This window comes from Dermacentor silvarum, chromosome 5, assembly GCF_013339745.2.
Source record: "Dermacentor silvarum isolate Dsil-2018 chromosome 5, BIME_Dsil_1.4, whole genome shotgun sequence".
Taxonomy (NCBI): domain Eukaryota; kingdom Metazoa; phylum Arthropoda; class Arachnida; order Ixodida; family Ixodidae; genus Dermacentor; species Dermacentor silvarum.
The window spans coordinates 38,620,744-38,637,786 of NC_051158.1; the positions used below are offsets into that span (position 1 = coordinate 38,620,744).

Here is a 17,043-nt window from a genome sequence, read left to right on the forward strand (position 1 = left end):
CGACCTACAAGGCCGAAAGCAACCTTGAGGTGTGTTTCGAAATCACTGAGATTGAGTGAGAATACTTACCGGGCGCGACATCAACCTGGCAATGTACAACACGTACTTACCACTTCATCTCTGCGTTTAACAATGAAATGCAGTTTTTACCATAGTAAACATGAGGAGATGATGGAGATACCACGTACATGGAGACGCAGCTTTTGGAATCTAACGGTGCTATTTAAATTTCATAATAATTGCTTTTTCAAGTTCAGAGAATAATAGCGGACAATAAAAACCACCTTGAAAAGCGATTATGCCCCATAGTTGTGTTCGGGTCTCAGGAGGTTAACTCGAAGCATTCTCAGCAAGTTCGACCCAGTTTTCTGTAATGCCTATCTGGCGACTATATATATGTGGCCGTTTACTTGGGCCAATACCGAAGATTAGGCAGTGTAAAAATGTGGGCTGATCCCGAACGTAATACAGTTAAAACTGTGGGACGCGTTCCCGTGGGTATATGTGCCGCTCGTCAATCGACCTCTTTGACGCCAACTTGGGTATGATTAACCCATCTGATACCAACTTGGGTCACATGGCTATCACAACAACAAACAACACCATGCCCTGCACTCCGCATCAACTCGCCACGCGTCGCAAACGCATTGCCCGTCCGCTGTAGAACAGTTATACTATTCATAAGAACCATTCCGTACCAAACCAAGAATGATTCGGACTACGTATTATAGACGTCGACTGGAATTGAACCTGCTTTAATTCTCGAACTTATTTCGCGTTTGAACCTATGAAAAGCACGACGTATAAGGCTTACTTTAAGCGCATAAGAAAGCGTGACTGCGTTGTCCTGTGAGTAGACGACCTTCCCGTCGAGTTTCGAGTCGCCTGCTCAGTCGCCATCTTGTTTTGACAGCAAAGTTGTCTGCATCTTTTTTCTTTTTTTTACTTCGATTCTCCTTTCGCGAAGCTGTCTCTTCTGCCGCCTTCGTCAGAGTTGGAACGAGACTTAAGATGGCGGTTGTCCGCTTAGCTGTCTATTTAGCCACAGCCGAGGTTGTCTGCTATTTGCCCGTTTCATTCCTGCGTCTGTTTCCTAATGGGAACTAGCGCGCGGTCACGTACTTTTGCGTTGCATGTACTCGATCTATTCGGCTAGATAGCAACAGCAGCCGCCACGTTCAGCATCGTCTGGGAGGGTTCGCAAATAAAATCTTCGCTTTAAACATTCGAGATATATTCGTCACAAAATTATGGCGAAATGCGCTGCCTTCCTATGTATTAATTTCCCGGCAGCCTTTCAGAAGCACGGCTGAACAAAACAGCGCTGATGTATTACGTGTAACGTTCTGATGGGTCATTTTTAATATTTTAATGTCACAAATAAGATGACGTTGGAACTTGGAAACTTTATTGGGTCCCAGGAGTGCTTTGTCGTTAGCTTTATAAAAAGAATATAATTTCCATTTACAATCTGTGCATAGGTGATGTCTTGTCTGCCATTTCCGCATGTTTCTCGACTTGTAAACTGCGTGCCTTGCAGTGTTCTTGTACAGAGAGCCGAAGTGCAAGTGCAATGCTCGACTATTTCATTCACAGAACTGAATGATTATTGTTCCGAATACCGAATCGAACACCTCAACGTTGTAATCGTTATTCAAAAAGATTTTTTATGCTAACGAAACTGTAAATGAAAGGACGTCCCCACTCGCAGGGGCGTATTGAGCGAGAATTCTCACGAACCGGGAACGCGTCGACGAGTTTGTATCGTATGTTAACTGCCGACTGCCAACAGCTTTTAGATTTTTTTTTACGGATATACGTCCAGATAGCGGCTATAACGTCCAGATAACGCACATTTTAGAATTTCTGTGAAGCGAAGATTTCGTGAAGCAGTTAATTTAAAAAAATGAAGCTATTTGTCCTATGCAACACGTTTTGCGCCATAGTGATTACGCGCCGTGCTCGGCAAATCAGCAAGACGCTGAAACCTCTACCACGTGACCCACGTTGATCCACACGACCGCAGATTACACATATCTCCGGAATTGGCCCACGTTTCATCGCGCTATCTCCGGGATCAGCCCAGTTCACTATTGCACTATCTCTAGGACCGGCCCACCTTACGGGACAAGAAGCCGACCGGCCAGACGCGCCAAACTGGGACAAAGGGCGTAGAATGCGCCCTTGTGCGCCCTTATTCTACGCCCTTATGTAGAATGCTATTCTACGCCCGGAGAAATGCACTGGCGTTCCAGTTACTTTCTTAACAAAACGTTGTTTTATGCATTGACGCACAAAAGTAACTGGAGTGCCATTGCATTTCTCCGCAAAGTTCGGAAATTAATAGAGAGGTTTAGATTAGGGGGACGCAAGCGTTGGGGCCCCCTAGCTCCTGGGGCCGCGGTACTGCGCATGTGCAGAGGGGTCTGCTCATGCGCAGTACCGCGGCCTCAAGAGCTAGAGGGCCCCAACGCTTGCGTCCCCCTAATCTAAAACTCTCTAATATCTCAAAACTGGTGTCATTTTAAGAATTCGTTCAAAGTGGATCCGCCTAGCGAATTCCGCGGCTAAAATTTGTCAATTATTGCAATATGTGGGCCGTAAGATAATTAGTTAAAACTTAATTAGTGATTTCTTGTTAATTAGTCGATTACGCATTTCAATTCTTCGTGCTAGTAATGTCCGCCTCTTGGAGTAGACCAGCTCATGAACTAGAATTGTGCTATCTGCCACAGGCAACCTTTAAACATTTTTGAGAGTGTTCGCCGAGCCACCCGGTGTAGGAGGCGCTCGACTGTACAAGGTTTGGATCTCACCGAAGATGACGAGCTCGTAGAAGTCCCCGCCGCTCCTGTGTCCCAGGAAGTGGCTCACCTCGACGCACACGCCAAGGACGAACAGGCAGACCCACACGAAGGCGGATGGCGAGAAGTCGGTGTTCAGGTCGTGCACCGTCGAGCCCAGGTCGGTGTGCGCTACTATGAGCCGTCGCAGCTCGTCCGCGTCCAGGGGGACGCCCCGGAGGACGTGTCGTCCAATGACGGCATTGAACGCGACGTATCTGCGTGCGACCCCCGAAAATTGGGGAGTTTTAGCGAAACGTAAGTAAACTACACCGACAATTCTCGAGCTAGCAAATTATAGATATGGATTGGGACTTCTTTTCCTTCTTTCGGCAGCACTTATTTATTTATTTATTCTCCAATCCCATGTCTGTGGATGTTAGGGTGGTTTACAAAATACAATAGTCAACAAAGTTTGCACAAACAGTCAAACAATACAGATTTCACGTAAACCTGATAACGCACCAATAATATGCAATGCAATCACTCTAAACTAGATGCAAATGATGTTAGCGTTGACGACATCACGGAATTATTAGTTAAGTTATTCCACTCGGTAACACTTCTCGGAAAAAGGGAATACTTAAAACAATTACTTCTAGTAGCGACTGGTGTCATTGATAGGTCATGTCGTTGCCCAGTGGCATATCCAGACGAGAATTTAATCAATTCTGTCATGTCAATGTTATAATGCTCTTTAATTAATTGATAAAGAGACTTCAGACGTGAGCAGCGATTTCTCTGGCTTAAGGTTTGTAGATTGCCTTTCGAAAATAGATCATTTGTCGATGTACGGTCGAAACTATCAAAACAAAACACTTCGTCCAATTTATCGCGTGCTGCCCGATGACGGAGTTGATCGCCACTGCATACGACCCTGAGCATTCGGAAGCTTTACTTAAAATTTATGGCAGCTGCGACGAAGGCTGACCATTCTACAAGACAGCAAAGTATAAATACGGTGCTGTCTTTTTTTTTTTTTTCAGTAGCACGTTGCCCAGCTTAGCGCGTAACGTTGAACGCAGTGCAGGCATTATTCCTTGAGCGTAATGGGGAGTTTTAGTGCAACGTAAATGTATACCGGGCACTATGGAGGCAATTTATTTTTCGGTAACGCGTCATCCAGCTTAGCGCCTGTCGCCTAATAGAGAGTTTTAGATTAGGGGGACGCAAGCGTAGGGGCCCGCTAGCGCTTGGGGCCGCGGTACTGCGGCCCCAAGCGCTAGCGGGCCCCTACGCTTGCGTACCCCTAATCTAAAACTCTCTAATGACAGCATTGAGCACCACGTACCTGTATGCGATAGGGTGCCTCGATGCCAGCGCCATAGAGGCACCCTATCGGCACCCTAGTATGCGACCCCGATCAATAAGGTGCTTTAGCGAAATTTGCGGCAGCTGCACCGAAAGCTGATGATTCTATAAGGCAGCAAACTATTGACACGGTACTGTCATTTTCCTTCTTCTTTTTTTCAGTAACACGTCGTCTGGCTTGGCACGTCGCGTTGAACGCCACGCGCTAGCATTACTCCTCGAGTGTGATTGGGAGTTTTAGCGTAACGCGAACATGTATACCGGGCACTACACCGACAGCTGAAAATCCTAAGTGTATTACAGACATGGAAGAGCCTTTTCTTCGGCAGCACGTCATCCAGCATAGTGAGTGCCACCCGATGACGGCGCTGATCGCCACGTAACCGCACACGTCTCCCTCTATTAGGGAGTTTTAGAGAAGCGTAAAATTTGCACCTGCTTGCTTAGAGGGAAAACGAACGCATATATAATAGTCTATAGTCGGGTACAACTTCAGAAGGCAGTGGTATCTACCCCTCAAAGGCGGATACACACGAGCGTCCACCAATGGGAACGCACTCTAGACTGACGTCATGTGCCGAACGGCCGCTGACCCCGTCGACGGAGAACATGGCAGCCCGCGCTTCGAACTGGGCCGAGTCGCGTCAGCGGGACTATTTCTTTAGTCGCGGAGGCAATCGGCTGCCCCGCTTCGGTCATCTGGGCGAGGCCTCTCCTGCTTTCTTAAGTTGTACCCGACTATAGTATAGTATAGTTGGGCAGGCAGCCTGTAACGCGAAGAACGAGAAGTCTGCTAACCTAACATGCAGAATGGGTACCGAGGAAAGAGCAGCACACTCGAGACCAGGTAACTTACAGCAGGCCCTTAGCCAGTAAATTTTATCGGGGGGGGGGGGGGCACTTGCTGAAGGCCTTGACTATTTTAGGAAAGCACCTATTTTTCAGTAATTATTTTCGGTAAAAATCGCAGTACGTAAATTATGTGACGTCTTAAAGAACATTTTATTAATAGTTGACAGCATGAGAGCGCGAAGCGGGCTGTGCGTAGAGTTCTGGCTGAAGAAAAGGGGGGGGGGGGGGGGGGAAGGGTCGCAGTGGCGACAAAGGCGGGAGCGCATCCGCCCCGCACTGTTTATCGGGCGCCCGCATCTGCTTTTTTGTGATGCTCCGGGTTGCCTACGCGGCGGCCCGTTCGGCCGATGTACTCATTGCCATAGGACATGGGAACGGAAAGCTCAAAATTTCGGGAGACGGAGCCCTAGCCTGTACTGGGCTTAAATCGGTTAATTATTATGACGCCACTACACTAAAGACAACTTTTTCAAAAAGGCTGTAGACGAAGTAGAGGCGATTTTTGTTTTCTGCAACAAAACCTTCTGGTGGAGTGCGTGCCGCTGGATGGTGGCGTTCAACGCTACGTACCTGAGCGCGCCCAGTACGTTAGGGAGTTTTAGTGCGACGTCAAATGTGTGCTGAATCGTTCACAGCCAAAGAGAGAGCAGTATAGAGAGATATATACTAGATTCGGACGAGAGATAGCGTTATGTGAAACGCAATCCTGGAGTAAGTAGCAAAACAAAATGTCATTTTGTTTTACGTGCCAAAACCAGTTCTGATTATGAGGCACGCCGTAGCGGAGGGCTTCGGATTAATTTTGACCACCTGGGGTTCATTAACGTGCACTACAACACCAGAAAACAAAACGTGATACATGGCTCTATATGAGAAAAGAAAGCCAGCTTCAAAATAGTGTGACGCCAGTGAAAACATTTCCAGTGAAAATGTTTCTTCCGTGGAATACCCACATCATGTCCTGATATTCGTTCGTGCACCTATTCGCAGACAAATAGGACATCTGCTACACGTCCAATTTGGGATATATCCTACCCCGGACGTTCCGAAGCATACGCTCCTGGACCTTCTTCGGCCCACGCGTGGGTAGCTGTTCTCCCAGAGGCTTCGTATATTAGTTTCCTCGCGACAGATTTATGTTTACTCATACGTTAAAATTATAACCCGAAGCTACCGCCCATTGAGCTCATGTGTACATCAGGCCCTGCGTGTTTTCTGACGCGAAACTTACTTTGAAAACTTCAGTTAGTTCAAGATTCCACTTGTGCCTGGCGGAAGGCCTGGAAGAATAAGGAGTACATTGTAGTTCTGCGCGCGGCGCGTGTGGGCATAAATGGGTACGAGCTGTGCCTGATAGGGCTTTGTGCGCGTTCTGCCCATTGCATCTATGACACAGCGTCTGCTTCGAACGAACCGATCCTTATAGCAAACGCTGAAAAAAGGCCCTTACATGCCCGTGCAACTTGCGCAACATGTCCCAACGATGTCCCTCGCGCACGTGCTAGGGATGTCATTAGGACACGGAAAGCACGGCCAAACAATCGGGTGAGGGACGTCCGCTGGACGTATACATTCAACACATTCCAGGCATATGTCCATGTCCTGGCAGTGTATAGGGCATTGTCCGCTGGACATCATTGCAGTCTCTTTGTTAATTATCGAACGTGCTTCAAGAAACTCACCTGTGCCTGAGCGCCACAGTGAACGACAAATAGAGGGCCATGCTGAAGAACAGGCTGCCGTCCACCAGAACGCAGGCGAGTGCCTTGTCCACTATGTTGAGTGGAAGCAGTATCTCCGTCGGTAGCTGGCTGTCAATGCCGAACCAGGAGGAAGCAGCGTGTTCGGACAGTTCTGCATGTGTGCCGGTATGAGGGAGACATTCCGATCGCCACGATTCGATTGATTCATTTAATGATCGATTGGGCCGAATAAGTTATCCAAGCAGTTATCCAAACGCGCTTCTCGAGTGATGTCAGCTATCGGCCAATGGCAGCCGTCTATGAGAGAGATATATATAAGCTTTAATGATGGGCTGGAGATACCGGCGAAGACGCCGCAACGAGGCCATACATAGAGCCAGATTCCGGGAAAGCGGGTGGGGTTACGCAAAGGAAGCTATCGCATTAGCAAAAGAGCAACAAACCTTGCGGCGTGTACGCCATGAGCACGGCGCTCTCTACGAAGGTCCTCATAAGCACGAAAGTCCAGACTAAGGCCGCCGAGCTTGGTGGCGCACCCATGGCGCATGCTAGGAGCGTCCTCCTTGTAACGGAGCGGTCGGTTACGACACCAAGCTCGTTGTTATATTACCTAATGTCCTACCTGTCATAAAAATAAACGAACAATTTCCATCACAAAACTTTCTGAACCCCTATGGGGAACTTTGTTTTTGTACGTTGTCTGTCGTTTCCCTACTTTTCTTCCACCTATCTTCCAATCGCCTCTTACTAATCTCTATTGTGGACATGCTTACTTCCCCCCTGCTCTCGCTGATGACCGTCGCCGTGGTCTTCAGGCTGCTTCTTCTTCTTCTTTACGCTTTATAAGTGCGTCGCCGGCTTGCGGCGCATGGGATCAGCGCCATCGCCAAGCCGCCGAGCCAGGCCAGACCGGGCGGGTGGGGTTACGCAAAGGAAGCTATCGCATTAGCAAAAGAGCAACAAACCTTGCGGCGTGTACGCCATGAGCACGGCGCTCTCTACGAAGGTCCTCATAAGCACGAAAGTCCAGACTAAGGCCGCCATGACCGTCGCCGTGGTCTTCAGGCTGACGGTCGTCGCCGGAGGGATCTCGCCAAGCCGCCGAGCCAGGCGACAGACCGGGCCTTCCTTGCGGATCAAGGCTTGGCTCGAAGCCAGCGCGATGACCGCCTTGAGGAAGGAGAAGGCCGAGACCCAGAACTGGCCCTGCAGGCAAGAGGCCAACGAGGCCACGACGTGGGCGCACTGGATGCCCAGGACAATGCAGGTCCAGGAGGACACGTGGTCGTGCCAGGGCGCAGAGCTCTCGCTGTGCTTTTCTTGCTTACCTGTGTATATAGAGTCCGACGTGTAAAGCGTGGTACAGAGTTGTTGCTTCTTGGTGCACCTCTCGCGAGTTCTTAGTCTACTCAAGGATAACGGCTCTTGGCAGACTTGGCAGGAGTGTCGACTGGCGAGACTAGAGCTGTTAGTTTTGCCAAGGGGTGTTGGGAGATTTAGATTTAGTGCAACTATTACGAATCTGGCCCTGTCGCATGATTCCCGGGACGATGCAAGTCCAGGGCGACACGTGGTCAAACCACGTGGGGTTGTCAATGTCCTTCATTGCCTTTCTTAATTACCTCTGCACGGAGGTCGATGTGTAAATCATCGTGCAGAGTTGTCTGTCTTGGCGCACCCTCCGCATGTTCTTAGTCAAGGATAGCGGCTCTTGGCAGACTTAGCAAGAGTGTCGACTGGCGAGACTGTAGCTATTGGCTGTGCCAAGGGCAAAACTAACAGACTTTTATGCAGTCTGTAGACTTTCATGTAGCTGTTGACCTTCATGGACTGCCCAAATGCGTTTTTGTAAGTGTATTCCGTTGACTGTCTACAGACAGACTTCCTAACAGTATTCCGTAGACTCATCTACAAAATATTATAAATCGACCCAATGTATGTCGACAGCGTAGTCACTATGGTCCCGCACTCTTATTGGTAGTCTGTAGGAGGTCGCCAGCCTTAGTTTACTATGAAAATGGAACCTACGGGGTAGAAGGGTAGTCCATAAAAAAAAATTGGGGACAATATATAAACTTGGGAGGATTGCGCATACGCTTCCTATTATAGTAAACATTACATATAGCAAACAGCAGGCAGCAGTGGCTCTGGGGCTATGGCGTTATGCTACTACTGAACACGAGGCATCGGGTTCGATTCCCTGTGTGGTGCAAACACACTGTCTCGCTTACCGCTGTAGAGGCCGAGAACTCGGAGAGAGAACAGCACAGGTCGCAGCTGCTGAAATACGTTGCTCGGACCGTCTTTGGTGCCTCTGCGTCCCGTTCGTCGCTGCTGTTTCTCAGCGAAGCCGGATTCGCTGTCAATCACGAAGATCTTTCTAGGAGGTCTCAAAGATTTCCGCATGTTTCGGGAGGATGACAGCGCGCTTCGAGAAGACGTCGAATCTGTCCACCAGTGGGACGGTGTCTTTCGCCGTGTTCGACGAGTTTCTTTTTCCAATTGTCTTGTGGTTATAGAGTCAGTCACGCGATGCTGTGGACGTTGTCCGTGACTTCCCTTTCTTCTCCGTCTGGCGGACAGCTCTTTCCCAAGGGATCGTGGACTAGGTTAGCAGCTACCTGGACACCTTTTCTGGGCCAGATGCCCGTGGCAGTTCCGAACAAATCGTTGAAAATCTTGTCATTGATAATTTACGGCGTAGGAGCCTCCGTAAAGACTTCGGTTCCTTGAGGTGCCCCTTTTCCTGTCTCGATCTCTTCTTGCCGCCTCCTGCAACGGCCCTTCGAGTGATAGTCGCTGATTATAGCTGCTCATAAGCAAAGGGCTACCACACACGCTTCTTGAACGCACTGCAAAATCTGCGCTTTCGAAATGACTTGAGGCGTACCTTTTCTTTCTGTCTCAAACTTTTTCAATGACCTCTTCCCGCCTCATGCAACGACTCTTCGAAAATCAGTTGATGATTAGCTGCGGGTAAACTAAGTGTTACGCACCAAGCTAATTGAACACACTGGCTAATTTTCTGCGTGATGACCTTGCAGAGGGGGCAGGTATGGCAGAATAGTGCCCGTACGTACGCGAGCTGTACTTACACTGAACGTAAAAGCGTAGCTCGTTTCATCTGGCAGTGGTGGTCGATAGGAAGCTATCTTTCGCAACTTTTCTTCTCACGGGTGGCAATTTGTCTGCAGCGGCGGGAACGTCCGAAATACGGCGGAGAATGGACCCTGACCCACAGCTTTGAAAGTCGTGAGCGTTCGCGCGTGAACCATCAGTCACGGATGTGCACGTACTTCAGAGACGTTCGAGTCAGGGCATTTGTGTACGCGCCCATTGTTCATTAGGTGTTCATTAATATTGCACAGCATGCCGGAACATAACCGTGTTATTGTAAAAAATGCTAATGTGGGACGAGTAGTGACTGGACCTTGTGTTTTTTTTCGTTGCATGATGTGTGACGCAGTGTTCGGGTTGCAATAGGAAAGAGGCCTCGGATGTCTAAAGTTGCCTTTGCGCATCGATATTTAACTGTACTTTTAAGTTTCCAACTTTACCGTAAGGGTGGCGCTCTACCCAACATCTCGCATTTCTGTTAGCCAGTCGATATGCCGATAAGGACCAACCACCATCACTGTCGCCTTGACTTGAATTTGGTCACCAGCGTTAAACCAGGGTCTCTATGATGAGCCGTTTTAACACCTAGCTCCACGAAACGTTTCAGAAGCCTTCACTGTATGGGAAGTCAACGTCGATTAGACAAGCACACGTTACACTGTAATGTAAACAATCTTAATGTTGACATAGTTCGAAGCCTCTGTCGGAAAAGAATAAAAAAAAGCCACTGACCACATGACCTATTCCACCCCCACTTCTTAAAGGTTCCGAGCCTGCTGCGGTAGTATAATTCATTTATTATTTTTTACAACGACACCTACCGTTGCCATGGTGACGTCCTACACAAAAGTGCACATACGCGCTATCGCCTGTAAAGCGGGGCTTTTTATTGCGATAGCAATTATGTGGACACTTCTGGCGAATTTTCGCCGTCGTGGTCGGCGTGGGCGTTCATCTGGTAGATAGATGGCATAGATGGCAACTCTGTACCACGCTTTGCACGTCGAGCTCTACATACACAAGTAAGCAAGAATAGCACAGATGGATGGAGATCAGTGTTGCCAACTCAGTGTGCCATATTATCCCTAGATTTACACAAAAAACATCCCTAGATTGCAAAAAAAAGCCATCCCTAAAATTTTATACAGTGACGACGTTATGCCTCACGCTGCCGCAGAGCTTTGTGCGAGCTTCTGTTCACATCTTAATATGTCTTGTTGAATGATAAATTAAATCGGCTTCTTTTTACTCGGCTCACCTTGCTCGTCACCACCCACTCCACAAGTTGACATTTACTTTGGTAATGCGTCTACTGTACACAGAGCTCTTGAAACCATGAACGTATGAGTGTTGCGAAAGTAGAAACATTGTAAACTTCCAAGCGTGCGTTCTCAACCACGCAAAAGATAAGATTGGCCGAGCTTCAAAAGTATCGCTTTTACACGCGCTGCGCAGCTGCTGTAATACCCAGCCGCGATAATGCTTCGCCCTCTTTCGCGAAGAGGAGCAAAACAAGGGTTTCCAAAGTGAAGCACAGGCGGCAAGCGCTGAACGCCCTTCTTGGTCAAAAATATACACTATTTACAGGGCCGCCGGAGGACATACCCCATTGGCGATGGTCATTTACAATCAAGTAAAATCTAATCCTGCAGGTCTCTTTCAGAGGCATCTTGCGAAAAACCACTGCAACAACCTACGTCATAAGATTTATAGGAAAGAAAAACCACGCACAAATTACGGAACTGAGAAACTGAGCTATCAGATTCCGCATTTTTTAAAACCAACACCCTTTTCTAGCTGCCCTGATTGAGGAGATCGGTTGATACCGTGCTTTTAAGAGCAAGGTACGTTCATATTTATTATCAATACAAACATAAATCTTGTTCACCTTTTATGTTGTCAAAAGTATTTGCTGTTGTTTTTTCTTTCACGTTGTGTCATTTGGGAGTCGTTAAAATCAATTCATTCGATGTCCTATTTTTGGTTTCACTTGTATGCCTTCTTGTGCCTTAAATGTGAAAATTATTGCTTACGTACAAAAGCGTTACTGTACTGAGCTGCTGCTTCTGTCCTATGACCATTTTTTTTTCTGCACTGTAATAGCTATTGCCAAATTGTAACACTGCGCATTGTGTCTTTTTGGGGGTGAATTTGGGTTCTCGGGGGGCAGGCGCCCTGTCAGGCTTTTTTGCCTTTTCTCCGGTCCCCTAGGCACTGAACTCTCTGAACTACACTCTCTGAACTATACAGTAACTATGACTTCCTTGACTAAGCGGCTTGCATACGCAGGACCTTGGGGCCACGCTACTGCGCATGCGCAGGTTGTCTTGACTTAGCGGCTTGCGTACGCAGTAACCAGGGGCCACGGTAGTGCGCATGCGCAGACTACTACAGGTGGCGCTGCGCATGCGCAGTACCGTGGCCCCCAGTGCTTGCGCACACAAGCCGCTTGCGTCCTCTAATCGAAAACCTTGCGTACTGCTTCGAGCCATGTCGCCACTGCATATTGTCACAACACCGTCAGAAGAGCGCGAGCGCAGCGCTAATACCTTGCTGTCGCTGTCGGGGCTTCGCGCTTCAGGCGAAACTGCCAGCTTTTGTACAAGGGACCTTATGTGCTTAGAAGTCGGCTTCGCCAAACGTTCTCCGTCACGCGCGCATGAGCGACGCGTTTGTACACAGCCTAATACAAGATGTCGCCTGTAAAGCTTCAAATTTGCGCTGGTTCGGAGCCAGCTGGGGTGTCGCAGTTCATTTATTATCCGCGTACAACGATGTTTACCATTGTTATACTTCCGCTACTGGGTCGGACATTACATATACGGATGTGCACATACACTCCCGCGTACGCGTTCCTCGCTCGATATCGCTTCCCTTAAAGAGAAACTGAGACGTCCACCCAAATGTAGCAATTCGCTACTATGGAAACCCAACCGGGTTCCTCGAAAGAAAGCCTCGCAGTTGAAGAAAAATTCGTTTCTTCAACTGCGAGGCTTTCTTTCGAGGAACCCGGTTGGGTTTCCATAGTAGCGAATTGCTACATTTGGGTGGACGTCTCCGTTTCTCTTTAATTACTTATCTCCACCTAGCGGATGTCCGCTGAACTATTACACCATATACTTGCCTTTGCTTCGAGTTGTCGACAAATTCGACTTCGCGCTGCCATCTGCTAGCCGCTTGGTTAGCTCAGATGGTAGAGCGGCTGCCCCGGAAAGGCGGTGGTCCCGGGTTCGAGTCCCGGACCAGGACGAATTTTTCTTCAACTGCGAGGCTTTCTTTCGAGGAACCCGGTTGGGTTTCCATAGTAGCGAATTGCTACATTTGGGTGGACGTCTCAGTTTCTCTTTAATTACTTATCTCCACCTAGCGGATGTCCGCTGAACTATTACACGATATCGCTTCCCATGCGCAAGCTATCGCCTGTAAAACAGGCTTCTTCCCGAAGGCACTCATAGTGCGGGGAAGTCGGCTTTGCCAAACGTTCTTGGTTTGCGCTTATAGACGAGTTTTTTTCATGGCTCGCTCCCTTACACAGCGTATCACCTGCAAAAGTCGTCTCCCACGAGTGTTAGAAGCGGCAGCTGTTGAAAGCCCAGCTGAGTTATAACATGCAACCTTGGATAACATAGGCGTGGTCGGGACGGTAAATGCGCAGTCTGAGAGACAATACACTGCGTGTGGTTTATCGTCCACAGTTTACAAAGATCTGCAGAGTCACTGACTAGAGGCCTTTAGCCTCTCCGCAAACCTATTACACTTTAAGTACTACCGGAACACCGAAGACGCCAACGGCAGTGACATCGGCGCTAGTGCTGCAATGCTATGGCAGTTTCTTCAACCATGACGAACGTTGCTGTGTTGCGTCATTGTTGTAGAAGAAGGGGACAAGACTAAAGAGCACCGGCATCTCAATATAATGATTGTTGCTGCCGAGGCCTTTACACCAACAGTTGGGTAGACATGGTCGTTGCAAATATAGTTCTCCGTGTTCCAGTTGACGTGACTGACTCAAGATGGCGCCACCTGTGCATGCTGAGCTTATCTGTGTAACCAGTGCTCCGGTATTCCGTAAACTGCAGTACGTTTACGGCAGCGAAAACTCCCGAGTGAGTTGCCACGAGAAACGACGTTTCGATTACGTGTTTATTCACAAAGACAACTTACACAAGAAACTTGCAAGGACATATATGCCTTCTGGCACCAGAGGCCAACTCCTGTGTCTCACGTGTTGCCCACTTTTGCTTCCCCCCCCCCCCCCCCCCCCCCGTCCCTTGTGTTCTACACACCACGTAGTTTCAGCAGTGGATGCACTTGTTCCCAAGTCGCTTCATTGTCGTCAGGTGTGCGCATTGGCGTGGTTAAACCACTCCTGTTTTGAGGATTGTTATTAACGATCGAGGCTAAAACGCTGGTACTCGCCACGCGAAGTACTTAATTAGGTAGTCACTTGATCATGAAATGTGCACAAACCGTGGTCCACGACGTTGAAAGCTAGTCAAATAGCGTTTCGCTTTCACGGCGCTCTCAGCACTGTAGATAAAGTCCGCGATTCCGCTAACAATGTGGTCACAGTTTTCCGCACAGTCATGGCAAATAAGTAGTGATACGTCCAGACGTTGCAGTTTCGTACGAACAGTTCCACCGCTTCCACGCCGTTCGTCGCTATAGCATTACATACCCTTAGGAATTTATCGGGAAGACAATCTATATATGTTTATTGCACGCTTGAAAACTCCTGGTGCCTCTGCACTTTCATTCTAAAGGAACTGTTGCTTGGGATTTGGGAAAGATATACCCGGTGTGGCGTTTCATATGAAGGCAGATGTAAGTGATTATCCTGCTTAAACGACTCGTTTGACCGCTCCATAATTTCAAACAGATTTCGCACATTGCGATGGATCTTGATAGGTACCAAGCTCGGCGACTGTGGTCGCCTAGTTCGCTCAGGAGGAATCAATCTGTGCTACTTTCTTTTTCAGTACCAAGGAATAAGGGGAACTGGTAATTTCTGTAAGGTGACGATGGGCTAGATTATTCGAGAAGAAAAAGTTTACAGTCTTCAAACGTTCAACGCCGTAGTTTACACTTAAAAGCCAGTTGAAGACCGTTACAAAACAGATACAGGGAAATATAACCCCTAAAAATCTATTTATGCCGGAACATTAACCTTTCTTGACCAAACCTGCGCCTCAATATGCATTTTCTTTGAAACAGGCAGCCGGATAAGTACCGCTAGCAAAAAGCAGCGCTCGACAAACTTCACCATGAGAAGTTGACTACACACCGCTGTGTGTAGGCAAGGCGCATACGAAATGTGATTGCGGTCGGGAGATGCACTCAACCTGTCCCCCCCCCAGAGGAACGACACACTCGCTCGGCTTTATGCAGTTGTTGACCGGTGGACGGGCGGTTAGCCATCGGAGATCGAGCGGCCCACGTGACTCTGGTTGATGGTGCACAGCATGCGGTCCACCGTGTTCGCGGAGAGAACGCGAAGCAGGGCCACCCGGAACCTGTCGCTGGCGCCGCCGCAGAAGTAGGATCGGCGTGGCCGGCGTGAGCTCACGGCGTGCACCATGTTGTCGACGACCTCGTAGAGGTCTTCCCGGCAGCGCCGCGACAGGAAGTCGAGGCAGCGCGAGCGGAAGTGCTCGAAGTATGTCTTGCCGTACACCTCCCGCACGGGCTCCGGGGTGTCCTGCCACGACTGGTCGACCGTGCACTGGATGTGCTCGGGCATCGCCATCTTGGTCCTGGAGGGCGAAACAGTGATGATGGTGATCTCTAAGTCTGTGGCACATACCCATTAAGAGGGATTGGCCAATAATCGGTCGGCGCAGGCAAAATACAATACTGACACAAAAGTCCAAAGCTTGTAGATGAATTTAGGAAGAAAACAAGTGTGATCAACCAGTTCGACGTTGGCGGGAGAATGAGTTTAGCTTCTTCTTCTAAGAGACGTACGAAGTACCATCATTAAATTAGTTGTGACTGCTAAAGTTAAAATTTGGGGGGGGGGGGGGGGGGGGCTCAGCTATTACTAAAGAAAAGGAAGGCGAAAATTTGGTTTCACGTGCGATAACAAGTTATATTTAGTGTTGGTACTGGCTGCTGCATGCAGCATTTTGTCTGTCATATGTGCCTTCGAGATGTTATAGTCAGACAGTATATTATTAGTTGCGATGGCAAAAAGTACTTAGCGTTTGCATTGGTTCATGGCATTTTGTCTGAAGCATCTTGTGTGTCGTATGTCTTATAACGCAAACAAGAAAAATATATAGCTTTAAAGAAAGACGCAGAGGTGTGTACCAGAATCTGGAAAGCAACAGCTGCCATTCACCGAGTGTATGCCAGATGGCGCATTAATACTGCACCCCAGCAAACATACCAGCTTCACCGTGGCGCATCTGTATCATAGTGAAGACACGAACAATTGTTGTAACACCACCTACAGTCAACCGCAAGAGTTTACGGGATGAGGTTTCCTCTGCAAATGTGAATTATTGCACTGTTAAGGCGTGGCACTTCTAATTTAATGAATAACTGTGTAGCTGGCGAAGGCTACTACCTGCTGCATGGAACATTTATTTTGAGGCTGTGTAAGTATGCTTCGCGAGAATTCAGCTTCTTGCCAGATCCTGCGTCCCATAAACTTTTGCGATTGACGATACGTATTTGTCGATAATCGTTTGTTCAAAGTAGTCGAAAGTAAATTTCTCGAATCGAATACTACGATCTGAAACAAAAGTATATCCGATTCTTATTATTAATTTCGAATGTTTGCAAACCCCTAAATTATCAGAATGTGTTCGCAATTGCTTTGCTGGGACCGCCAGCTCTCCCACAACAAGGCATTGATTTTGTAGTAAAAAAAATCACGAAGGGGGAAAAAGATGGTGACGACAAAGCAATAACAACAGGACGAAGCGCAACGTGTTGTTTTTGGTACACTTTGATGTCCGCATTGCTTTACTGTTTCGTGGTCTTGTTTCGAGGTGAACATTCCGACTGACTCGTATACATCTTAGTCATTCCACAGAAGTCATTGGCTCTTACGTCGCTTCATGGAACGCGCACTCGGTAGGGGTGCCGTGCAGGGAAGCCTACCTGTAGAGTACGGGCTCGATGGTGGAGACGAGGATGTCCCACTTGCGCATCTCGCGTCTCAGGCCGTCGGCGAAGGAGACCACGGCGTGCTTGGACATGCAGTAGAAGGC

At 48.4% G+C, this 17,043-nt stretch overlaps 1 protein-coding gene across 1 annotated transcript in view; it reads right to left on the reverse strand.

Moving 5' to 3' along the window:
• Positions 1-13,950: 13,950 nt before the first annotated feature.
• Positions 13,951-17,043, reverse strand: part of LOC119454078 (11-beta-hydroxysteroid dehydrogenase type 2) — a 28,318-nt gene continuing 25,225 nt past the window's right edge. Inside the window, exons 3-4 of the mRNA XM_049667903.1 lie at positions 16,934-17,041; positions 13,951-15,579 (exon numbers count right to left, since the gene is read on the reverse strand). Coding sequence (XP_049523860.1) covers positions 15,237-15,579; positions 16,934-17,041 — 451 coding nt within the window. The 3' untranslated portion in view covers positions 13,951-15,236. The remainder of the gene's footprint in view (positions 15,580-16,933; positions 17,042-17,043) is intronic.